Raw genomic sequence first — 26,623 nt, 5'->3', positions numbered from 1 at the left:
GTAAGATAGATAAATACCATTTTCACTTTTCAACCATGGAAATCAGAAGTCAGAAAAGTTAAGTGATTTGCTGTTTTCACATCTAGTGTTGGAGCTTGGCCTCAAATGCAGGTATTGTAACCTTAAATGTAAAGCTATTTCTTGATATAACACATTATAATATCTTGCAACAAGGTAAATCCTTCATTATATATCTCTACGTTTAGTACTCCAATCACTTCTGTTTTATTGCATAAAATACAAAATGTGAATATTTTGTGTTGATGCCACATGAACTTTAAAACACAGTTTCTTTATCAATCTGTTTCAGTATTATTGTCCATTTGAAATGACAGTACTTGAAGTATGTACTAAACATGAAGATTCTTGAGGCCTATTACAAAACTAATGACCTACTGATCAGACCCTGTGTATAAGCCAAGGAAGTATTTTTAACAGCCACCTCACCTGCATATTAAAGCTCAAGTTCCACTTGATTCAATGATCACTTCTTAGCTTTTCTTAAACACTCTATATTTCACATTGTAAAACTGTTACACAAAACCTTACCAGGTAGCTACTGTGAATTATATATTCCCAAATACACCTTGTCCTTTTCCAGCTCTTCACTAGTTTTAACTTTGTTCTAATCCATTTACAAATTCTCTCTTCTTAAAGGCATGCTCAAATGCAGCTCTACCAACGATGAAGACCTCAATGATTATTCTCCTCTTAAATACCTTAACCTTTGTCTATAATAATTGTGATATAAAAGTGTACGATTGTTACAATTTTAAATAAAATTGTTACTCACAACTTTAAATAAAATTTTTACCCAAAATAAGATAAACTCCTCCTGGACAGCAAGAATTGTACCTGTTATATCTTAGTATGTCACTGTACGTGATATTAAATATTTATTATAAAGGACAATATGGCCGAGCACAGTGACTCACGCCTGTAAATCCGGCACTTTGGGAGGCTGAGGCCAGAGAATCACTTGAGCCCAGGAGTTTGAGACCAGTCTGGGTAATACAGTGAGACTTTGTCTCTAAAAAAAAATTAGCCAGGCATGGTTTGGTGGCATGTCCCAGCTACGTGGGAAGCTGAGGTGGGAGGACTGGTTGAGTCCAGAAGACCGAGGCTGTAGTGAGCTGTGATCTCACCACAGCACTCCAGCCTCGGTGAAAGAGCAAGACCTCACTTAAAAAAAAAAAAAAGACAACAAACTGCTTCCAGAGAATTAGTGAAAGCAAATATTAAAATTCTCTGGGAGATGAAAGGACTGATGGAACCCCAGTATCTAAGATACTACTACCATTTTCTACAAAGAAATGTCTGGGTAAAACAGCAGGTGCTCCACCTTTTCGGAATGGATGGCTTCATTAGCTGAAAGAAATGAAACATTAACTAGCTGACAGAAAAGAACTAAATTATTCAGAAAAAGTAGTGTTAGCTACCAAGATATTATACTATTAAAAAAAAAGATATTGTACTATAACTAACTTTCTCCCGGATGTTTAGACAAGAACTTTGCAAATAAAGTTAGAAAAATACTAACATTTAAGTACAAGGTACTATTCATAATATTTAGAAATGTTTCCATATAGTTTAAGTTTCCTATTTTTGCATATTTTATTAATATTTAAAATATTTTATACTAAACACGAATTGTGAGATTTTTGCCATCTCCTATTGAAATAAGACAATTTACAGGGAAGGGAGTTTCAATACAAACCATCACCTTCTATATCAATTTAGTATTCTTCAAGGTATTTGAAATTAGTTATTATCTCAGGGGATATTGTTGATCATTGTTAACTTAGTCTTATTATAAAGTATAAGAAATAACATCTGAATAACTTAATAGAATTTCATTTTAATAAGTATATTTAAAGTTTATCACTTCCAAAAAACAGCATTTTAATTACATTCAAGTTGTATTCATTTTAAATACCAACAAACCCATCATTTACATATAGAGCTAGATATTACAAAACAGATGGAAATTAAAACAAGTTTTTTTTGAAGTCCTTCCAAATTTAGAACATTGTAAACTATTAAGTATATACCTAAAAGATTTACACATTATCAGGGAAACACAAGTTGCTCTAATAGGAAAAGAACTATAATACACAGACAGTGGAATATAATTCACATAGGTTCAATTTACAGGTATGTCTTAAAGTACAAAAAACCCCCAAAGCTAATAACTAGAAATATAGGCAAAATTATAGCTGACTTTCTAAACTAATGCACCACTATATAATGCTTTCCTAGAGAAAGTAAAAGGGTTCTCAAGATTTTATGTTGACCCATGATTTTTCACTTGTTCTCAAATATAAAACCAGAGTTTTCTTTTTGTCTTTAATTTACACTCATGTTTGTTCGTTTGCTTTTATAAGAATAACTAAAATGTGTCATGAGAAGTGCTATCAAACCTGTCTATTTAGAGCTCAGTAACCAAGACATTTCTTTCATTTTTCCCTGTTGCTCTATTTTCACTTCAAAAATCTCTAAGGAAATTTTATAAACAGTGGTGGTAAAAAGATAAATAATTCTGAGATGGCAAAGAAATATGAGACTTGGCACTAGCATAGGTTTACAAAAAAATTATCCCCCATTTATTAAACCATATATGTGAAAAAGGAAAGTCATATCTGAAAACATAAGCCAGTGAAAACATACTGAAAAAAAATGGAAAGCAGCACTTAGAATTGTGGTGCTTGCAGGTTTTACTTTGGAAGACACACAGCAAGCAAGCTACCAGTTGAGAATGTTTAAAAACTTGTATGAAGTTGTTTAAATTTTGAACTTGTTTCAATCAAGTTGTAGCCAAAACAAAAAGGTCATAATTGCTGTGCTCATATAAGAGATGTGAGGAGGGAGGAAGGGAGAAATGCAGGGAAGGAGCGGGGAGAGGAGGAAGGGAGGGAGAGGGAGGAAAGAGTAAGGTACCCATCAGGTTAAAAGGGGCAGGATTAGGAATAAAATAAAGCATTTAATCTAATATGATCAGGAAGAAACTTTGCCCCATATTCAGATTTTATTGCACTTCATAATCACAGAAAAAGAACATCCATCTTATTTCTTAATGTGTCTCAAGTTAAAAATGGCAGAATGAATAGCCCTTAGCACATACAATTTTTAAAAGGGACATTTGTAGAATTTCATTGGTTTTTTGTTGTTATCCTTGTTGTTTTCCCCGCTTCTTTTCATAGGTGTTGATGTATTTGTTTTCTAATGATAATCTTAAGAGTTGACTCTTCTAAAATGGTGTTCAGATGTTCTGACATATTCAGGCCTTTCTTAAACAACTTACTCTGCATTAAAAAGTCATCAATAAGAACTGTAATTCAGTGTTTTTAAAAATGAAATGTTTAACTTCAAATTAAGTTTGTTTAAAATAACTGCTATTGTGCCAAATGATGAAACTACTATTTTATTCATTACAAACATCATATAATCATTCTCTATGATCACTATAAAAATTTAAATGATTCCTTTCTCCTGTATATGAAGATGGTATTTCTAAAGCTACACTCTAAAAGTGTTAAAAAGCCCATTCGTAATACACACTCCATCTCAGTTTTTGAAAGTCAGTGCATTCAGTGGTTATAAATAGGCATGATGTTCTTCCACAGCTACGAGTTCTGGAAGAAAGGGGAAAAAAAAAGATAAATAATCTGAAAAGTTCCTAATGATCACAAATACTGCCAATACTCAAAGTCAAGATGGTATAACCTGAGTGTCAATCAGTTGTGTTTTTTTCTCCCAAGGGAAGACGTTCCCATAACTGGAGCAACTGTTCACCAACCTGAGGTTCTAGTTCCTAGATAAATCAGAAGTCAAAATAAACATAAAAAGAACTGGATTGAAAATTTTTAATGACCAAAACCTATACTGATAAAAATGTAAGAAAAACACTTTAAATTTCATTTTCCTACTAGAGTATGTTAAAATCATATGGTATGAATTGTTCTAATTCTTTGCTTTAAAGTTTATGGAGTTGACTTCCAGATTTAAGATCACAGTTAATCTGCAAAATCTCTCAACTTTTGTGACAAAATGGCAACAGATTCCCATGGAGTCCTTCTGGAACTGTTTCTCCCTAAAAATAGTGGATTTTGTTTTTAATAGAGATTTAGCAAAAGCACTCAGCTGGAACTTCCAAAGGTTTACTGTGAAACCTAGCATATTTGATGTTGGGTTTTTCCCACGAAACTCTCTTAAGCAACTACATCTTCTTATCTTGAAAATTATTAAAATATTTTTTCTTCTAAGAATTATTTCTAACTAACAGATATTTCTTCAAAATCATTACAGAATAAAAATGAAATTATTCTCACACAATTGAAAAGAATGCCACTTTATAGTCCTCCTGTGGAATGATACCTATGATAAGCACTTAAGAGGAACCCAAACACTTTTTACACAGTGATTTGAAACGAGTCATACTGGTTCAGATGCATTACTAGCTGTGTAACCTTAGGCAAAACTAATCTTTGAGTCTATTTTCTCCTATATAAAATTGGACTAATAATTTAATCATAAGAAATAAATTATATCTTATAAAGCAGTTAGCATAGTATTTGGTCAATATATATTAATTTCCATCATCTTAACTAGCTTAAAATGCATGTAAGTAGCATCATAAAGACAAAGCAAAACATAACAGAAATAAACAAGCCACTAGAATATAAAAGGTTATTTACTTTACATAATTAAAGCCAAAGAGAAGTTAAATACTATTGTCATCTTGAGACTCTGATTGCAATGAACAATCAGACACATTTACAAGTAAGTTTTTACTAGCTTTTTACAAACCTGAACCCCTGTTTCCCATGTGCATATGGAATGTAAAATTTGTACTCTTACATTTTATTCTCAATTAAAGCACTGGATAACAAGAAAACAAACAGAAATAAAGGTTAAAAAAAATGCCATTGTATACCTGCCCATCCCTGCTTATCTGCACTTTCTTGTTGTCATTCCATGGATTGAGTAAATGGTGTGCAAATTGAAAGGGAAGGCTTTCTTTTCGTATCCACTCCACTTTAAATACTCCTCCTAGTCCCGCAGAGCCCCAGTCCTGGCTCTTTTCCCTTCCAATCTCAGAAGACATCCTAGAAAATCCCTGTAGGTAAAATGGGAGGAAGGAATAGAGGTGAGGAGGCGATTAACATGTCTAAATTTAATTTATCTGAGAAGGCTGAGTTTTTAAAATTTTAAGATAAAGATATAATATTAAAATAACAGAAACCTAACAAAAACAAAAAATAAGCTACTTATTAAATTTTTCATTGAAAGCTCTCTTAGCAAATTTTAGAGAAAAAAACAGTTCTAGCCTCCTAACAATTTCAAATATCAATAATAATTTCTAAATAAAACAGCAACAGTTCTAAGTCCATATTTATTCCATGATAAATGGATACAAGTTAACTTCTAGGCTTTCATTTCCAAAAATTATAACAAACATCAAATAATAAATGTATTATTTTATAAATTCAGGTATACATTAAGTCAAGATGGGTGATGGTTAAGAAACATACTTAGTTTATTGATTGTCAATACTAACTTCCTTGGCCTATTTAAATAAATATTTTACCAAAAGGTCAAGCTTCTCATTACTTTGAATCCACCTGAGAATTAGTAAATCTAAAGTTGTCTTCAGAAGGAAACATAGTTTATCTGGAAAGACTCTGGTAAGACAAGGCAAAAACAAAGAGGATTTCAGTTCTATCATCCTCTAAAGAGATGCAATATATCCCTCACTCTCAATCAAGCAAAAGACATTCTTGCATTCTGATGAAATGAAAAGCCAGCTGTTTTTCTAAAAATCTCTATGATTTAACCTATAGCCAGAACAACCCCATTTTACTGATTCAGGGTGGCTCACCTGGAAATGTCCAGATCCTTGAACAGAAAATACCAAGTAAACCATGCTGCTTTCCCAAAAGGCTCGATTTAGCTTCCGTTCGTTACTAGGAGTTGTAGACCAGATACCCTTCTGTTGAGAAATTTCAAGGTTTCTCAAATTGCTACTCTTCATTATGAAGTATCGAACAGGCATGTTTGGTCTTGGTGAAGGAGATTTTGATCCCTATAAAAGAATACATAAGTTCTTGAAAGGTAATCTGATCTTTCAAAACCAATAGGCTCCATTAAATAACATCTTCATAAACATACAAGCCAAAATATTTTACCATATATTCAACAAATGCAAATAGCTCTATCATGTCTGAAACCTATACAAGACTCAACCAAAATAAAGTTAGCTAAAAACAAGTACTCATTTTCACAGCATTCAAAATCCCTTATCAACAAAGGATCCTGGAGTACCAACTTTGGTTTATACCTCAAATATACTTTCAGGAAATGTTTTAATATACTTTCAAAATCCAAAAACAAAATAAATACTTCTCCAGCTTACTGCCTGGAGGCAGTTTTCAGAGGACAAAGAAAAACAGTCCAGTGGTCTCATTAAGTTGTGCAGAAAGAAACTGGAGTTCAGAGACCGAAATGGCTACTGTGCATGGCAATGTACTATGTTAGATAGAAAGGAGCTGCACATAAAGAGAGCTCCAAAGAAAATGCAGAGGGGTTCCCACAAGTTTTTGGCTAAGTGCTGACCTGAACACGAGTGAGAAAAAAGATAAATAACCCAAGGCTAGGGGAAGATCCAAAGGAAAACAAGTAGACCAAACAATTCCTAGAGCTCACACATGGCTGGGAATATTTCATGTTATCTTCAGCCGGAAGAGATAGAACCTGTAATACATATGGTACTGGCCCACAGAAGGGCCATACCTTAGTATTGGAACTAAATTAGTAACAGAATAAAGACTGCTCTGGCCCAACCCTAACATTACTTAAAAGCAAACTTCAAAAGGATTCAACTGATTGCAACTAAACTGTGAATTAGAACAAAGTCTCACCCTATTGAAGGGAATATACAAAAACCTAGCTGCCCAACAAAATTACAAGAAACACAAAACAGGAGAATATACAAAGGTTGTTATTTACATAATGAAGGCCAAAGAGAAGTTAAATACTGTTGTCATCTTGAGACTCTGATTGCAATGAGCAATCAGACACATCTACAAGTAGATTTTTATTAGCTCTTTACAAATCTGAACCCGTTTCCCATGTGCATATGGAATATAAAATTTGTACTCTTATATTTTCTCCACAAAGCACTGGATAACAAGAAGACAAAACAGAAACAAAAGTAAAAGAAAAAAAATGCCAAAAGTAATAAACAGAAACAGTCTCGGAGATGACAGAGTTGATGTAGTTAGGAGACAAGAATGTTAAAGCATCTGTTATAAAAACATTCATTATGTTCAAGAAAGTAGAGGAAAACTTGAACATAATGAGAGGAGAAATGGAAGATATTATTTACTTAGTTTTTTTTAGGGAGACAGAGTCTCACTCTGTCATCCAGGCTGGAATGGCACAATCATAGCTCACTATAACTTCAAATTCCTGGGTTCACGTGATCCTCCTGCCTCAGCCTCCCCAGAAGCTAGCAATACAGGTGGCCCATCACCATGCCCAACTAGTTTTTTTATTCTTTTGTAGAGATGATGGGGTCTTCCTATGTTGCCCAGATTGTTCTCAAACTCCTGGCCTCAAGCTATCATCCCAACCTGGCCTCCCAAACCATTGAGATTACAGACATAAACCAAGCCCAGCCAGAAGATATATATACATATATATATGTGTGTGTGTGTGTGTGTGTGTGTGTGTGTGTGTGTATATATATTTTTAAAATTTTTAAAAGACGCAAAAGGAACTTCTAGAGATGAAAATACAGCCTTTGAAAACACATGAGAAGGAAAGAACACCAGATTAGACACCAAAAATGACTGAAAAAAATGAAGAGAACATTGGTGACCTGTTGAACCATATGCAATGGTCTTGTATCTGTGTATCCAGAGTCCCAGAAAGGAGGTTTATCAGGCAGTAGTAAATAATACAAAGTGCACATTCGTATTAACACAAAAGAATAATGAGCACGAGATTAGTAAATAATAAATATAAAAATATATTTTTCTGGCTTTGAAATCTTCGTAAAAGATAATTGACTAAAGTAAAAATAATACATTATAGCATTTATATAAAAACAAAATGTATGAAAACAGTAACACAAAGGAGTAAAGTATAAAATAAAAGAACACTGTTGGCCAGGCGCTGTGGCTCACGCTTGCAATCCCAGCACTTTGGGAGGCTGAGGAGGGCGGATCACTTGAGATCAAGAGTTCAAGACCAGCCTGACCAACATGGTGAAACCCTGTCTCTACTAAAAAATACAAAAAATTAGCCAGGCATGGTGGCACATGCCTGTAATCCCAGTTACTCAGGAGGCTGAGGCAGGAGAATGGCGTGAACCCAGGAGGTGGAGCTTGCAGTGAGACAAGATTGCGCCACTGCACTCCAGCCTGGGTGACAGAGTGAGACTGTCTCAAAAAATAAAAAATAAAAATAAATAAATAAATGGCTTCATTAGTGAATTCTATCAAATATTCAAGGAAGAAATAATACCAATTCTACATATCTCTTCTAAAATACTGAAGTGGGACAAACACTTCCCAACTAATCTTATGAGGCCAGCATTACTCTGACATCAAAACCATACAAAGATACATAACAAAAAAGAACTACAGAATAATACCCCTCATGAACAAAGATCCCTCATTTAACAAAATCAAATCCAGCAATATATAAAGATAACACCATGACCAAGTGAGATATAAACATAAGAAAATCAAGCAAGGAATTCACCATACTAATAGACAAAAAATGCTTTCCTCCTAAGATCAAGGCAAAGATATGTGGCTCTCAACACTGGACAGCATTTTACTGGAGGCTCTGGCCAGAGAGATAAGGTAAAAAAGAAACAGCAATCAGATTGAAAAGGAAAAAAAGTAAAACTATCTTTATTATCAGATGGTATAAAAAGCTAATAGAATTAATAAATGAAGTAAGGTCATAAGATTCAGGCAAATATATAAATATCAAATGTATTTGTATATACTAGCAATGAACACCTCCAATTAAAATTCTAAAAAACAGTATCAAAAACATTAAATACTTAGGGATAAATTTAACAAAAAATGTGTAATACTTGTACTCTGATATTTATCAAACATTGTTGAGGGAAATTAAAGACTATCCAAATAATGAACAGATATACTATGCTTATGGATTAGAAGACTAAAAAGTGTTAATTGTTGATTTTTTTCAAATTGATCTATAGATTCAATGCAATTCCACTCAAAATACCAAAATATTTTTCTGTAGAAACTGATGAGCTGACTTTAAAGTTTATACGAAAGTACAAAGGACCTGGAACAGCCAAAACAATATTGAAGAAGATAAACAAAGTTGAAGGACGATTGAAGGTAAAGGATTAACTGATTTCAAGACTTACTATAAAGCCACTAAAATAATGTCAGTGTACCACTGGCAAATATATAAAATATCATATATAAATATACTATATATTATATACTATTATATACAATATATTAATATATAAATACATAGTATATAAATATATTAATATATATCATATATAAAGGGGGGGAGAGAGAGAGATATTAATGAAACTAAAGAGTCCAATAAGTAGACCACATATTTATGGCCAGTTGATTTTTGACAAAGGTGTCAAAGTAACTCAATGGAAAAAAAAATGGTTTTTAACAAATGGTACTGGAAAAATTGTATAAGCAAAAGATTGCCAACTATAAAACTTCTAAAAGAAAACACAGGAGAAAATTATGATCTTGGGTTTGGTACACAAAATTTCTTAGTACACAAAAAATACGAATCATAATAGAAAAAGTTGATGAAATGGACTCCATCAAAATGAAAAACATTTGCTCTTCAAAAGACACTGTTAAGGAAATGGAAAAACAACATATCTAACACATATTGTTAGAAAACATATGCAAAACATATAATAATTAAGCCTTGTACCCAGAATATACAGAAAACTTTTACAACTCAGTGAAAGATGACAAATCACCAAAAACTAACAACAAAAAGTGAACTAAAATTTGAACATTTCACAAAGATGATACACAATGGCTAATAAGCACATGAAAAGATGCTCAACATCATTAGTAACTGGGAAAATACAAATTAAAACTATAATGGCCTATTACTACATACCCAACTGGAATGGCTAAAATTACAAAGGCTAATAATGCCAAATACTGTCAAGAATATGGAACAAATGGAATTCTTAAAGATTGTTAAAGGAAATGCAACATAGTACTGTCATTTTGGAAAACAGTTGGACAGTTTCTTGTAAAGCTAAATATACATTTATCAAACAACTCAAACAATACTAATCCTAGGGATTTGCCAAAGAATAGAAAACATATTTAGACACGAAGATTTAACTTGAATGTTAGTACCAGTTAGTACAATGTTAGCAACTTTATTCATAACAGCCAAAAAGTGCAAACAACCCAAATGTCCATCAACTGATGAATGGAAAAACAAACCAGTCTATCTAGAAATGGAATACTACTCAGCAATAAGATAAACTAATAATATACTCAACAATATGGATAGATTGTTGATACATTCAATCTTATGTATGTAGCATTTTGTGTCTGGCCTATTTCACTTAATAGAATTTCAAAAGGATTCTATTAAGTGAAATAAGCTAGACACAAAACGTTACATATATATGATTCCATTTACAGGAAATTCCAGAAAAGGCAAAACTCAAGGGACAAAGAGCAGAACAATGGGTTACCAGGGAGTAGGGGTGATGGAAATATGTAGATGATCGTGGTATAGTTACATGATTGTTTACATTTGTCAAAATTCATTAAATTATACAGTTTAAACTGGTGAATTTTATTGTAAATTACACCTTAATAAAGGTGTATAAATAAACCAAAAAACTTCAAAACCTAAGAATGCAAATCTACAAAAACATTTATTTTCCTCTTATTTAACAAAGAGTATTTCAATAGACACATTCATCAAAATACAATATGCAGCTAAATAACCTCTAATCAAATACCTACTCAGCTACTAAAACAGGAAAGTAAAAGTAATCACATAATGAACATTTGAAATTATTCTTATTACAAGTTTTTTTAAAGGTACAGTTTTCAATTCCATATCAACATTTCCTACCTTCCTAACCCTATCCCATCTTGTTTTTTAAATATAACCACTGTAGAAATCAATTAACAACAGACAGAAACCACTGTTTTCAATTCTGAAATTATGAACCAAAGTTAAATTAATCTTTTTGTTATTTATTTTAGCAAAAAAGTTTCTAAAGGGCTGGGCATGGCGGCTCACACCTGTAATCCCTGCCACTCGGAGGCTGAGATGGGAGGATCACTTGAGCCCAGGAGTTTGAGGCCAACCTAGGCAACAAAGGGAGATCCCCATCTATAAAAAAAGAATTTTTCTTTAATCAGCTGGGCATGGTGGCATGCACCTGTGGTCCCAGTTACTCAAAAGCTGAGGTGTGAAGATCACTTGAGCCCAGGAGTTCAAGGCTGCAGTGGATATGATTGTACCACAACACTCCGGCCTGGGTAAAAGAGTGAGACCCCATTTCAAAAAAAAAAGGTTCGAAACAAATAGGAAACAAATAATAAACAGCCTAACTACATGCCAGTAGTGAATGATCTATAGTTTTAAAGCATTCTAAAATACCCCAAGATGGTAATAACTAGAAATATTTGCCATGCAGGAAAAATTTTACATTTACTCAAAGTGTATCAAGTTTGCTAGCTTCAATTTACATCTAGAAAAGAGGCCACAATTAGAAAAGTACTCTAATTGTTTTACAATTTTATTTACTTAGCATTACATGTGCTACAAATCTGTTCCTTACTACATTTTCTTTCAGATACTCTACCTTTCCTGAGGATGGAGGAGAAGGACTAGCACAAGGACTTGGGTAACTACTGCTGTCTGTAGATTTCACAGAAGACTGATCGGATCGGTCCTCGGTGCCTCGTTTAGGATGTAAAATTCCTCTATCTTTGTACTTCTGAGGTGGGTGTAATGCTGGAGATGGAGATTTCATCAGTATTCTTGAGCAAGAAGGAGGAAGCAAAGATCAGTTATATATAAGTTCGTAATACAAAGATCAGTTATGTATAAGTTTATAATACAAAGCAGATGCCATTTTAATTCAAAGTCCCAATGATCTTATGATTTATGGAATATTATTTAAAAACACTAAGGTCAGGAAATACAGATGTCTATGACAGCTCTAAATTTACGCCTAACTAGGTATGAGATCCTGGGCAAGACTCTTAACTTATCGGAGCTTTAATTTCCTTATCTGTTAAATAAAAGGATTACATCTAAACTCCAAGATTTTTCTATTCTAAAATTCTATGAATAAATGCCACAAACATGGCAGTCAGGAATTTCATAATTTTTCTTAAAGTACGAGTCTTTCTGGGACAATCAGACATTAAGTGCTTCCTGATGTATTGCAATATAAAGTTCACAACACCACCTATAAAATATTATTGTTAAAACATTGGATGCAATCAAGCCCTGAGAGCTAACCACCAGCTTACATAAGATACATAGGGTATGGAGTCCGGGCGCAGTGGCTTGCGCTTGTAATCCCAGCACTTTGGGAGGCTGAGGTGGGCAGATCATGAGGTCAGGAGTTCGAGACCAGTCTGACTAACATGGTGAAACCCCACCTCTACTAAAAACACAAAAATTAGCCGGGCGTGGTGGCGTGCATCTGCAAGTCCAGCTACTCAGAAGACTGAGGCAGGAGAATTGCTTGAACCCAGGAGGCGGAGGTTACAGTGAGCTGAGATCGCGCCACTGCACTCCAGCCTGGGTGACAAAGAGAGACTGTCTCAAAAAATAAAACATAAAAATAAATAAAAAATAAAAGATACATAGGGTATAGAAATACATAGTGCCAGGAAAAAAGCAGAGACAAATCCAGAATGTACGACATCTCACAGTACCACTGACCTAGTTTCTTGAACATTTCACCGACTTGATTTACCTAACATTATTTTGTTTTTTCTTTCTTGCTTCTTTTCTGTTTTGGCTTACATATTTAAAAGTAAATTCCACACATCATGTCATTTTATCCTTCCATATTTAAATATGCATCTGTTAAAATGGGGTGCATTGTCCCTACATAACCAAAGTGGTTACCAATCCCAATAAAATAATAATTTCCTCAATTGTCTCAAATTATTGATTCATTTGCATCAGCATACAAGGAACACTCATGCATTATATATTAGTATGTCATGTTTCTTGAATCTAACAGAATTTTTCATAGACTGGTTTAGGAATAACTCTACCACAGAATAATTCCTATGGAAATATATTCCCACATTCTAAATAACTAATGCTCAATAAAATTCTAGAACAATATTTTCAAAAAGTGGGGAGTATTGGGGAGTATCTAAGTAAAAAAATGTACTTTTTAGTCTCCCTTTTTCTCAGCAGGGTCTAGACCAGAAAGAAAGGTTCAGGCACGCATTTTACAAGCTTTCCTAGGAAACTGGTTAAATTACTACTAAAATGTAGTATCTGAAGAACATGGAAACCAATGTTTTATTCCTCTTTAATTAAAGTCTTAAATGATATTAAGACTTTATATTTCATTCAAATATGCAAAAATCTGATTAAAAAAAAGTACTAAAAACCCCACCTGATCCTTGAAAAACAGTAAGCATTATGTATTTTTTATGTTTCCATTGTTTCTATTTTCAGTTTAACTATAAAATCAAATTCTTATTATAGAGACTTTTCTACAGTATTGCCAAAACTAGCCTCATAGCCAAGAATGTTTTTTGTTATGAATTTCAACAAGGTGAAAACCTGATATAAAATAAATTTGATTCTAACAAATGTTTTTATAACCAGAAACACTTCTGAATCATGGCCAATGATTTATTGTAACCACTATCATATTACTGGAATATATTTTTTACATAAATAATTCAGTATGAGGTGTCTCATTAATATTCATAAACAAAAACACCACCACATTTAATTGCAAAAGAACAAAAGAAGAATTTGGCTAAATTATAACAGAAATGTTGTCATATGACAGTAAATTTGTTTACTTATTATATGCCTCCCCTCAATCAAATGTAAATCCTCTGGAGGAGATCTTATCTCTTTTGTACACTTTTAGATCCCTCACACCAAGAACTGGCATTGCATGTGTCACTGACTGAAGTACTTTTCTATAGGAATGCTAGTCAGCAGTACTGATATCTAGATAAGGCTTATAAGGAGGTTGTTCTTCTAAATGGCCATAGCCAGTACGGCTCAGAGTATCTAGGTAAAATGTTACTTCACATATATCAAGTAAAATATATAATCTTAAAATACCTATATATTTTTGAGAGACCCAATTCTAGAAATTAGATATTTTGATCTTTTCCTGACAAAGAGTTGCCTTATTAAATAACTGACAGATACCAATAGTTTAAAATTCATATTAACAATACTTAGAAGAATTAAGTTGGACAAGTAGAAAACTCTTTCCACTTTATTGCTACATTTTCATGGATCTTAGATTATAAAAAAGTAATTTTTAAATATTATAAAAGCACACGATTCTAAGATAAATAATTCATTTTCCTGAAGAAAAAGTGACCCATTTTGGTAAAATGTCATAAATTTACCTTTCTGCAGTAGTACACTCATCAGAAAATTCAGTATCTGCTGAACTTTTCCTACTATTATTTGACCTCCAAGAAGAGGCCAAAGGAAGCTCTTCTGAAGACATAGGCCTTGGCCTTTGACCAATCCCAGATGGTTGTTGTAAACCTGCAGACTGTTCTTCAGTGCTTAAAACAGCTATAATTGCTCTTATGGTAGCTTCATCAACTTGAGACCAAGGTTTAGATGGAGCTCTCATTCGGCGTAAAAATAAGCTATGCCACTTCTGTCTGAGCTGCAGCAATAAACTAGCTGCCTGTAATAGTTCAAATAGATATAAGCAAATGAATATCACATATGCAAAATACCTGTTTGATTAGTTTCCATTAGTTTGCAACTGTTTCCAATAAACATATTTCACATTTCATATAATTTACTAACAATTTCATTATTTTTAATGGGTGAATGAAATAAAATTTATTTATTATATTTTAGGCACTAAGACACAAAATCAAATTAAATAGTCTAATAAGAAAAACAGTAAACAATAGTTGTGGTAGAGTGTGATTAATACTGGAAAAGTAGCAGCAGGGTAAATAAAAATATATGTAGTTCATAGTGTTATTTTAGTGCCTGTAGAACATCCAAATGATCATGTCCTGAAGGCAGCTGGATTCATAGAAAGGTCTAAGATACAGCTCTAAACTTGAAAGTCACCAGTTCCTAAATTATTGCAAAATATACACATAGAGGTAAAGTCCCCGGGGACTGTACAGAGGGAGTAAGAAGATAAGAGTAAGCCACAAAGTGCTAGACAACTTAAAATTTAAGGCACAAACACATACAGTGGGGTCTGTGAAACAACTAAGAAGGACTGACTACAGAGAAAGAATTAAGAAAGATTAATGTTACAGTAACTAGTGACAAAGAATTTGGGGCAGGAGTAAGGAAGAAAACTGGTGAAGGGCAGGAGTACAAAAAGGAGGATATGGACAATAGTGATAAATAATATAGAGAGGTCACATTTATTCAGGACAGTAGACTGACTTTGATAACAGAAGGACACAGTTGACCTTGGCAAGTACAGTTTCAGTGAAGTGATGGATTGGTGGGAATGGAAGTGAGAGTGTAGTAGGTTGAAGTGATGAATGAATGGATGCTAAAATAGTAAACCTAGCCAGTGTTAACTACTGACAGCTTGGCGCCTCCCAAAAATGTATAGAGAATGATCTTGGTCAGTAGAGATAGAATCAAGGGGAGGCTCTGTCACAAAAATTTGTAATTTGAAAAGAAACATTCCTCCTCCCTCAAACCCCCAATTCAGAAGTATATGAAAAAGAGAAAACAGTATGGAATCATATCTTTCTCTCAGAAACACAATTATACAAAATAAAGGGAGTTCCTGTGTACCCGATACTCAATACTTTCTTATATATCCAGAAATATTCAAGGATTACTGCTATAGTTAGAAGTTTTTGTCCAAATTTTCATGTTGAAACTTAACCTCCAATGCAATAATAATGGGAGGTGTTGGCCTTTGAGGGGTGATTGAGTCATGAGGGCTCTGGCTTCACAAATGGAACTAGGTATCCTTATAAAAGAGCTTGATGGAGGGAGTCCATCCCCTCTTGCCCTTCTGCCTTTCGCCGTGTGAGGACACAGTATTCCTCCACTCTAGAGGAGGCAGGGTTAAGCAGCCCTCGCCCAATGTCAGCACCTTGATCTCAGACTTAACATCCTTCAGAACTGTGAGAAATAAATTTCTGTTCTTTATAAATTACTATAGCAGCAACAACAGACTAAGACAATTACCTTGCTTAAATAATGAGCCACAACTAGGTTTTCCAAGTCCTCTGTTGGAATAAACCCCAATACAGAAGAGAATGAATGAGGTCCCTATGAAAACTGAAAAAAAAGCTGTATTCTCTGATACTAAGGGCTCAACAGTAAAGGAAAAATTTTTATCATACTACATATCAATTCACACTAACTGAATGAAAGAAATGTATTACACTACTTGAAAGCAACTTACCTCTGGCTCTAGTTTGAAATTGAGCCACTCATCAAGTTTCAAGGCTGCCAAATTAGCTGTAGTTTTGTCCTCCATTTCACTATCACTACTGTCATTGGGAATGCCATCCACTGTCCAAGTACATAATGAAAAAAAAAATCACTTTTACCTTCTTACATTATGGCAAAACACTAAGAAGAATAAATACGCTTCACATACACAAACCCTCCTGACATACAACAATTTGTGCGGGAAGTTCTTCAAAGCCAAAAGATCACATATTAAATCTCAATATTTATTTAAAAGGAAAAAAAAGGAGACAATTTGAAGACTATAATCTCTCATCACGATGCAACAAAACAAAAAGACAAGAATATAAAATTTGAAGCACAATCTTTAATAACTGGATGAAAAAGAAACAACATAATTCAAGGAAGGAATGACTACACTACATATCAAGAACAATGAAAGGTGCCCAAAGCAATACTCTTATAAAGTCACAGGTCAGTTTTAAAAAGAAAAAGTATACAGCTAAATATATCTAAGAAAAATAGCATAAAACCCAAAGAATAGTAGAAGAAAATAGGAAATAAAAAAAGATGAATTAGAAAGACAAAATGATAATTAAAACTATAATCCAGTTCTTTGAAAAGATTAATAGATAACCCTATGTAAATTTAATAAAGAAGAAAGCAAAAATCTATCTACAAAATCAGGTGAAAATGATATTATAAAAATTAATACAGAATGTATTATAAAATTAATACGAAATTGATATAGGCTATAATATACAGTATGTATAAATAATAAATTTGAAATCTTCAAAGAAATTTATTATTTTCTACAGGAAAATTACTAAAACTGAAAGTAGAGGAATTAGAAGAACCCAAATATATTTAAGGAAGAAACAGAGATATCCTTAAAGAACATCAACAAAGAAATCCAGAACACCAAGTCTCTCAATTTTGCATGGAATCAAATAATGACCATTCCTTTAATGAGACAAATCTAAACCTAAGTCAAAACCTGATTAACACCTAAAAGCTACATACCAGAACATGTATGAACACACACCACACAAACCCCTACAGGTGAGCCTCACCAATGAAGAGAAATATAAGTTTTAAATAAAATGTTAGAAAAATATCCAGCAATGTAATAAATCACACTTAGTCCAAGGAAGGTTTATTTTCAGAACAAAATAACAGTTTTGTAAGAAAATCTATATACCACATCAATAGACTAAATAATTTCTGATTATATGAACAAATGCTCAAATGCTATTTAGTAAATTCAACAAATTTTTAACACACACACAAAAACAAAACAAACAAACAAAAAAACCTTCTATGCCAGGTTTGGTGACTCATGCCTATAGTCCCAGCTACTCAGGAGGCTAAGGTGGGAGGATCGCTTGAGCCCTGGAGTTCAGGGTTACAGTGAGCTATGACTACTGCACCACTGCACTCCATCCTGAGTGACAGGGTGAAACCCTGTCTCTTAAAAACAAAAACACACAAACACATGCACAGACACACACACAAAAAACACTATTCCGTTATTTAAAAGGAACTTTTTATTAAAATTAACATTATAACCAATAGTATAACTTTAGAATCTGAAACTTTAAAATTCAGTAAGACAAAATGGACCATTAATTCAGTTTTCTAATATCTTCAAAAAGAAATTAAAGGAATACATTTTGGTAATAAATGAAAGTATTACCACCTGAAGGTAATATAATTAAATAAATACAAAATCCAAAGGATTAATGAGTTTAGTAAAGTAACAAGGTACATAAAATATGTCTGCAATAATGTTTGTAAAGTTCAGCAAGAAAATTACACAAAAAGAATCCATTCACCATGACAACTGAAAACAGCAACAAAAGAATCTTAAGAATCACCTTAGGAAATATCCCCAACCTTTATAAAAGTTACCAAAAAATATATATATTTTTAAGATAAATTTAAAATAAGGCATGGCTAAATAAAAGATACTAAATTTCATGGATGGAAACATTAAATTAACACACAAAAAGAGGCCTAGGTGTGGTGGCTCACGCCTATAATCCCAACACTTTGGGAGGCCGGGGTGAGCAGATTGTTTGAGCACAGGAGTTCAAGACCAGCCTGGGCAACATGGCAAAACCCATCTCTACAAAAATATGAACATTAGCCAGGCATGGTGGTGTGTGCCTTTAGTCCCAGCTACTAGGGAGACTGAGGTGGGAGGATCACTTGAGCCTCGGAGACAGAGGTTGCAATAGGCTGTAATTGCACCACTGTACTTCAGCTGGAGGGACAGACCAAGACCCTGTCTCAAACAAAAAAACAAACAAACACAAAAGAACTGTTGTTTGCAAAAGGATTACAAGAAGATGACTAATGAATATTCATTATTTAAAAAATAGGTAAGATTATCAAACAATAGCTCAATAACAGAAAGGCAGTAAAGAGTAACAGCTAGAGCTTCTACTACCAGATATAAGAATTTATTAAACAAAAATACTAAACAAGAAGGTGCAATATAAAGGCAGAAATGTAAAGGAACAGAGTATACAAAAAGGTAAAAGATATTAAATTTAATATGCAATCATGCAAGCTTTCTAAAGGAGGATATATAAGAACTACCTAATAAATTGTACAGATGAGGGGAAAGTGCTTGGAAAAACTTAGATCTTTGTTTTAAGCCAGAATCAACACAACATGGTTTAAAAAATCTTAAAAATCAAATTATAGAAAACAAAAACAATACTCATCACATCAATGGAAGGATGAAATTTTCTCAGTTTTGAAAGTGAATAGTATAGGAAAAGATTATTCAGTTTAAATACACAGCAATCAAAACCAGAACTCAAAATACGTAACATTAAAATGAATAACAGATTGAATTGAACATGACAGAAAAAATATTAATAATATCTTTAAATTATAAAGCTATCATTCAAATTTTTGAGTAAAATATCAGTTTTTACTGATTCAGACTGACTAGGCATACAAATCAACCAAATAAATAGGCAGAAGATGAAAAAAAAACTCAACTAAAGGGAAATATAAAGAAATGCATGGAGAGTTATTTCTTTTTGACAGAAATAAGAGCAAATGAAGGAATCTTTAAATATTTTATCTTTAAAACCAACACCAAATGATGGCATAGTTGCCATGAAATTCACTCTCAATGGTGCTAATATGGTTAAGTATGGAGGAAGAAGCATAAATAGTATCTATATTTTTATAAATTCCCACTTCAAAAAGTTTTATCACAAAGAAAATATTAAATGAATTAAAGCAAAAGGACACACAGATGAAGATGTCAATGTAGCAATGCCCCATAATCTCATAAATTATCAATCATACTATTTCTACTCTCTTCATACAAACTTAATGCCCTCGGTCTCTCAAAGCACATTCAATAGAGCTAATCACTCCCTTCTTGAAACAGATTTACCTCCAACACTGAACCACTCTTTCTTCCGCTACTCAAATTTATACATTCTCTTTAGGAAATCCATTCTCATGTCTATAAATATCATTTACAAGCTGATGACTTCCAAATTTGTATTGCTAGCCCAGACATCTTCCCTGAGCTCCAGAAATGCATATCCAACTGCTTCCTCAAAAAAAAATTTTACTTAGAATGTCTTAGCCATCTCAAACTTAACATGTCTAAAAAGAACCCTTAATTTCTCCCCTACACAACTTGCTCTTTGCAGTTTTCTGAATCTCAAATGAGTGACAAGCTACTATAACCAAAATCTGAGAATTGACTCCTCCCTTTCCCTTACTACCCACATTCAATCTAGCAGTTACTAGTACCTTCAAAATAACTTTATATCTACTTCTCTTCATATCCACAATCACTATCCTATCTCTGAGCCATCATCTTCTGTTAGAAGACTACTGCAAAAGCCTCCTACCTGCCTCCACTCTTCTATTCTTGTAATTACTCCTCTAATTTATCCCCTTAGCCAAAATGACCTTTTGGAACATATCACATCATGTCATTCCTTTAACTTTTAATGGCTTCCTTTTCTTCGCATTTCTATGGCCTACAAGTCCATGCTTTCCTTTCAACCTTATCGTTGCCCTCTTCCATTGACCAATGCACTCCAATCACACAGCCTTTCTGTCAATTCCTAGATCATTTCCTAGCACAGACTCTTGGGGCTTTCCCTCTTTCTCTACCTGCAGCACATTTCTGCTTCTTTCATGTGGCTGGCTCTTCTCATATTGTAGGTCTCAATTTAAGTCTTCTCAGAAAAACTTGTTTAGGCTTCCTTTCAAGTAGGTCACCTCTAAGGCAGTCCTCTTTGTATTTTCTTAATAGTATCATGCAGATAATTTATTTTTTACTGTCTAACCTCACTACTGTGTAAATTCCTAAGGACAGACACACTCTATCACACCTTCAATGCCTAGCACAGTACCTGACATATAGTAGGTACTAAATATTTGCTGAATCACTAAATAGCAAGTAATTTGAAATCATCAAGATGTCCAACTATGAAGGAACATTTTAAATGTGTTATGCCAGCGGATCAATCAAAGATGGCTTATTAGAAGCAGTTGCAGTCTGCAGCACTCACAAAGAGGAATGAAAAGGCACAATGAATTCAGCACCTTCAACTGAAATCCAGGTTCTCATATTCGGACTGACTAGGCATACAAATCAACCCATGGAGAATGAAGAAAAGTAGGTGAAGGCGACGGCTCACCCAGGAGCAGCACAGAGCCAAAGGAACCCCCACACCCAGCCAAGGGAAGCAGTGAGTGATTACACGACCCCTCCGGGGAAACCATGTTTCTCCCATGAATCTTTGCAACCTGTGAATCAGGGGATCCCTTCGTGAGCCCATGCCACAGATCTGTATGGAGTCTCAGCAGAGCAGCCACTCAAGGCACACACAGAAACCTAGGAGTTTTACATACTCTGGCCCTGGGATCCCTAGCAAGGCAGGAAATCTGTTTGTTCATATCCCTAGAAAGGGGGCTGAATCCAGGAAGCCAAGCAGCATCATTTTGTGGGATCCACTTCCATGGCACCTCACCAATTACAACCTACTGGCTTGGAATCCCCACCAGCCAACAGCAGTGCGTTGGTCGGTCTGAGATGGGGCCAAGTTCCTGGGGGAGGGGTGGCTGCCATCTCTGTGGTTTGGTCAACTCAGCCACTCCAGCCTGATGGCTATACGGGCGGTCTGGATCAGGAAGGGTTCCCACCAATGCAGCACACCTGCTGTATCAAAAAACAGCCAGACTGCTTCTTTGTACAGGTCCCTGATCTCATTCCTCCTGACTGGGTAAGACCTCAGAACAGGAGCCTCTAGTCACCTCCTACAGGTGCATGCGGGCCAGCAATAGGTCAATAACCCCCTGGGACAGAACTTCCAGAAGAAGGAGCTGGCTTCCATCTTTGCTGTTTTGCAGACTTCACTGGTGATACCTCCAGGTATGGGGAAAAACTGAGGCAACTGAAGTCCAGAGGGGAGCCCCAGCAAACCACACCAGCCCCATGGTACAATGGCCTGACTCTAAAAGAAAAACAAACAGAAAACAAAAACAACATCAACAGAAAAGACTCCACAAAAACCTCATTCAAAGGTCAGCATCCTCAAAGATCAAAAGTAGATAAGACCACAAAGGTGAGAAATAATGCAAAAATGCTGAAAACTCAAAAAGCCAGAATGCCTCTTCTCCTCCAAATGATTGTGATACCTCTCTAGCAAGGGCACAGAACTGGGCTGAGGCTGAGATGGCTGAAATGACAGAAGTAGGCTTCAGAAGGTGGGTAATAACAAACTTCGCTGAGCTAAAGAAACATGTTGTAATCCAATGCAAAGAAGCTAAGAATCATGATAAAACAATACAGGAGCTAATAGCCAGTTTAGAGAAGAACATAACCAACCTGATGGAGCTGAAAAACACAACATGAGAACTTCACAATGCAATCAAAAGTATCAATAGCAGCATAGACCAAGCAGAGGAAAGAATCTCGGAGCTTGAAGACTATCTTTCTGACATAAGACAGGCAGACAAGAACAGAGAAAAAAGAACGAAAAACAAATGAACAAAACCTCTGAGAAATATGGGATTATTTAGAGAGACTGAACCTACAACTGACTGGGATAGCCAAAAAATACCAGAGAATAGAACCAAGTTGGAAAACATACTTTAGGATATCATTCAGGAGAACTTCCCTAACCTAGCAAGACAGGCCAACATTCAAATTCTGGGAATCCAGAGAACCCTAGTATAATACTCCATGAGAAGATCAACCCCAAGACAAAAAACCATCAGATTCTCCAAGGTCTAAATTAAAGAAAAAATGTTAAGGGCAGCCAGAGAGAAAGGCCAGGTCACATATAAAGGGAAGCCCAACAGACTAACAGTAGTCTCTGAGGAAATCTTACAAGCCAGAAGAGAATGGGGGCCGATATTCAACACTCTTAAAGAAAAGAATTCCAACCCAGAATTTCATATCCAGTCAAACTAAGCTTTATAAGTGAAGGACAAATAAGATCCCTTTCAGACAAGCAAATGCTGAGGATATGTGTCACCACCAGGCCTGCCTTGCAAGAGCTCCTGAAGGAAACACTAAATATGAAAGGGAAAAACCATTACTAGCCACTACAAAAACACATGGAAGTACACAGACCAGTAACACTATGAAGCAACCACATAAACAAATCTGCAAAATAATCAGCTAGCATCATGATGACAGAATCAAATTCACACATAATAATACCTAACCTTAAAAGTAACCTTAAATGTAAATGGGGTAAATGCCCCAATTAAAAGGCACAGAATGGCAAACTGGATAAAGAGCCAAGACCCATGGGTATGCTGTCTTCAAGAGACCCATCTCACATGCAAAGTCACACATAGGCTCAAAAGAAAGGGAAGGAGGAAAATTTACCAAGCAAATGGAAAACAGAAAAAGGCAGTGGTTGTAATCCTAGTTTCTGATGAAACACACTTTAAACCAATAAAGATCAAAGAAGGGCATTACACAGTGGTAAAGACTTCAATTCAACAGAGAACTAATGATCCTAAATATACATGCACCTAATACAGGAGCACCCAGATTCATAAAACAAGTTCTTAGAGACCTAAAAAGAGACTTAAACTCCCGTACAATAATAGTGGGAGACTTTAACACCCCACAGACAACATTAGACAGATTATCAAGACAGAAAATTAATAAAGATATTCAGGACCTGAACTCAGATCAAGTGGATCTGACAGATATCTACAGAACTCTCTACCCAAAAACAAGACGAGAATATACATTCTTCTCATCGCCACATGGCATTTACTCTAAAATTGACCATATAATTGGAAGTAAAACACTCTTCAGCAAATGTAAAAGAAGTAAAATCATAACAGTCTATCAGACCACAGCACAATCAAATGAGAACACAAGACTAAGACATTCACTCAAAACCACACAACTACATGGAAACTGAACAACCTGCTTTTGAATGACTCTTGGGTAAATAATGAAATTAAGGCAGAAATCAAGAAGTTCTTTGAAACTAATGAGAACAAAGAGACAATGTACCACAATCTCTGGGACACAGTTAAAACAGTGTTAAGAGGGAACTTCACAGCACTAAATGAACACATCAAAAAGCTAGAAAGATTTCAAGTTAACAACCTAACATCTCAATTTAAAAAATTAGAGAACCAAGAGCAAACAAACCCAAGCTAGCAGAAGTCATGAAATAACTAATATCAGAGCAGAAGTGAAGGAGATAGAGACAGGAAAAATCCTCCAAAAAATCAGCAAATCAAAAAGCTGGTTCTTTGTAAAAATCAATAAAACAGACTGCTAGCTAGATTAATAAAGAAGAAAAGAGAGAAGAATAAAATAGATACAATAAAAAATGATACAAGGGATCTCACCACTGACCCCACGGGAATACAAACTACCATCATAGAATACTATAAACGCCTCTATGCAAATAAACTAGAAAATCTAGAAGAAAGAGATAAATTCCTGGACACATACATACTCCCGAGACTGAACCAAAAAGAAGCTGAATCCCTGAATAGACCAATAACAAGTTCTGAAATTGAGGCAGTAATAAAGAGCCTACCAACCAAAAAAAGCCCGACCAGATGGATTTACAGCTGAATTCTACCAGAAATACAAAGAGGAGCTGATACCCTTTCTTTTGAAACTATTGCAAACAACTGAAAAGGAGGGACTCCTCCATAACTCATTCTGTAAGACCAGCATCATCCTGATACCAAAGCCTGACAGAGATACAACAAAAAAAGAAAACTTCAGGCCAATATCCCTGATGAATATCAATGCAAAAATTCTCAATAAAATACGGGCAAACCAAATACAGCAGCACATCTAAAGGCTTGTCCACCACAATCAAGTTGGCTTCATCCCTGGGATGCAAGGATGGTTCAATATATGCAAATCAATAAATGTAATTCATCACATAAACAAATCTAAAGACAAAAATCACATAATCATCTCAATAGATGCAGAAAAGGCCTTCAATAAAGTTCAACATCCCTTCGTATTATAAACTCCCAATAAACTAGGTGGTGAAGGAACATATCTCAAAATAATAAAAGCTATTTATGACAAACCCACAGCCAATATCATACTGAATGGGCAAAAGCAGGAAGCATTCCCCTTGAAAACTGTCACAAGACAAAGATGTCCTCTCTCACCGCTCTTACTCAACACAGGATTGGAAGTTCAGGCCAAGGAAATCAGGCCAGAGAAAAAAATAAAGAGTATTCAGTCCAGGTGGGTGCAGTGGCTCGTGCCTATAATCCAGCATTTTGGGAGGCCAAGGTGGCAGATCGCTTGAAGTCAGGAGTTTGAGACCTGCCTGGCCAACATTGTGAAATGTTATCTCTACTAAAAATACAAAAAACATTAGTGGAGTGTGGTGGCAGGCATCTGTAATCCCAGCTACTCCGGAGGCTGAGGCAGGAGAATCACTTGAACCCAGAAGGCAGAGGTTGCAGTGAGCTGAGATCATGCCGCTGCACTCCAACCTGGGCGGCAGAGTGAGCTTCCATCTCAAAAAAAAGAAAGCATATTTAAATAGGAAAAGAGGAAGTCAAACTATCTTTGTTTGTAGTTGACATGATCATACATCTAGAAAACCCATTGTCTCAGTCCAAAAGCTTCTTAAGCTGATAAGCAACTTCAGCAAAGTCTCAGGATATAAAATCAATGTGCAAAAATTGCTAGCATTCCTATATACCAACAACAGGCAAGCAGAGAGCCAAATCATGAATGAACTGACATTCACAATTGCTACAAAAAGAATAAAATACCTAGGAAAAGGCCAAGCATGGTAGCTCATGCCTGTATTTGCAGCACTTTAGGAGGCTGAGGCAGGCAGATGGATCACCTTGAGGTCTGGCGTTCAAGATCACCCTGCCCAACATGGTGAAACCCTGTCTCTAGTAAAAATACAGAAATTAGCCAGGCATTGTGGCATGTGCCTATAATTCCAGCTACTCAGGAGTCTCAGGCAGGAGAATTGCTTGAACCCAGGAGGTGGAGGTTGCAGTGAGCTGAGATTGTGCCACTGCACTCCAGCCTGGGTGACAGAGCAAGACTCCATCTCAAAAACATGAAATAATATAAAATAAAATAAAATACCTAGGAATATAGCTAATAAGGGAAGTGAAGGACCTCTTCAAAGAGAGCTACATATACTGCTCAAATAAATCAGAGAGGACATAAACAAATGGAAAAACATTCCAAGTTCATGGATAGGAACAATCAATATCATGAAAATGGCCATACTGCCCAGAGAAAGTTACAGATTCAATGCTACTCCCATTATACTACCACTGACATTCTTCACAGACTTAGAAGAAATGATTTCAAAATTCGTATGGAACCAAAAAAAGAGATAATATAGCCAAGATAATCCTAAGCAAAAAGAACAAAGTTGAGGCATCACACTACCTGACTTCAAACTATACTACAGGG

General features: G+C 34.9%; 1 protein-coding gene across 8 annotated transcripts in view; it reads right to left on the bottom strand.

The window, feature by feature from the left end:
- Positions 1-1,840: 1,840 nt before the first annotated feature.
- Positions 1,841-26,623, bottom strand: part of YTHDC2 (YTH N6-methyladenosine RNA binding protein C2) — an 80,928-nt gene continuing 56,145 nt past the window's right edge. For 6 of the 8 annotated variants that reach the window (XM_073995160.1, XM_045394108.3, XM_073995162.1 and 3 more), the window contains 7 exons: positions 16,664-16,773; positions 14,655-14,947; positions 11,882-12,059; positions 5,879-6,082; positions 4,934-5,116; positions 3,724-3,811; positions 1,841-3,632 (listed from right to left, as the gene is read on the bottom strand). In XM_073995160.1, the coding sequence (XP_073851261.1) occupies positions 3,731-3,811; positions 4,934-5,116; positions 5,879-6,082; positions 11,882-12,059; positions 14,655-14,947; positions 16,664-16,773 (1,049 nt within the window). In that variant the 3' untranslated portion in view covers positions 1,841-3,632; positions 3,724-3,730. Of the gene's footprint in view, positions 3,633-3,723; positions 3,812-4,933; positions 5,117-5,878; positions 6,083-11,881; positions 12,060-14,654; positions 14,948-16,663; positions 16,774-21,961; positions 22,176-26,623 lie in introns of those variants that run through there. The other 2 variants (XR_012414581.1, XM_073995161.1) reach the window with 2 other exon arrangements.

Source organism: Macaca fascicularis, chromosome 6 (genome assembly GCF_037993035.2).
Source record: "Macaca fascicularis isolate 582-1 chromosome 6, T2T-MFA8v1.1".
NCBI lineage: Eukaryota > Metazoa > Chordata > Mammalia > Primates > Cercopithecidae > Macaca > Macaca fascicularis.
The sequence above is the reverse complement of the archived record's forward strand: the minus strand, read 5'-3'. Positions and strand labels throughout refer to the sequence as shown.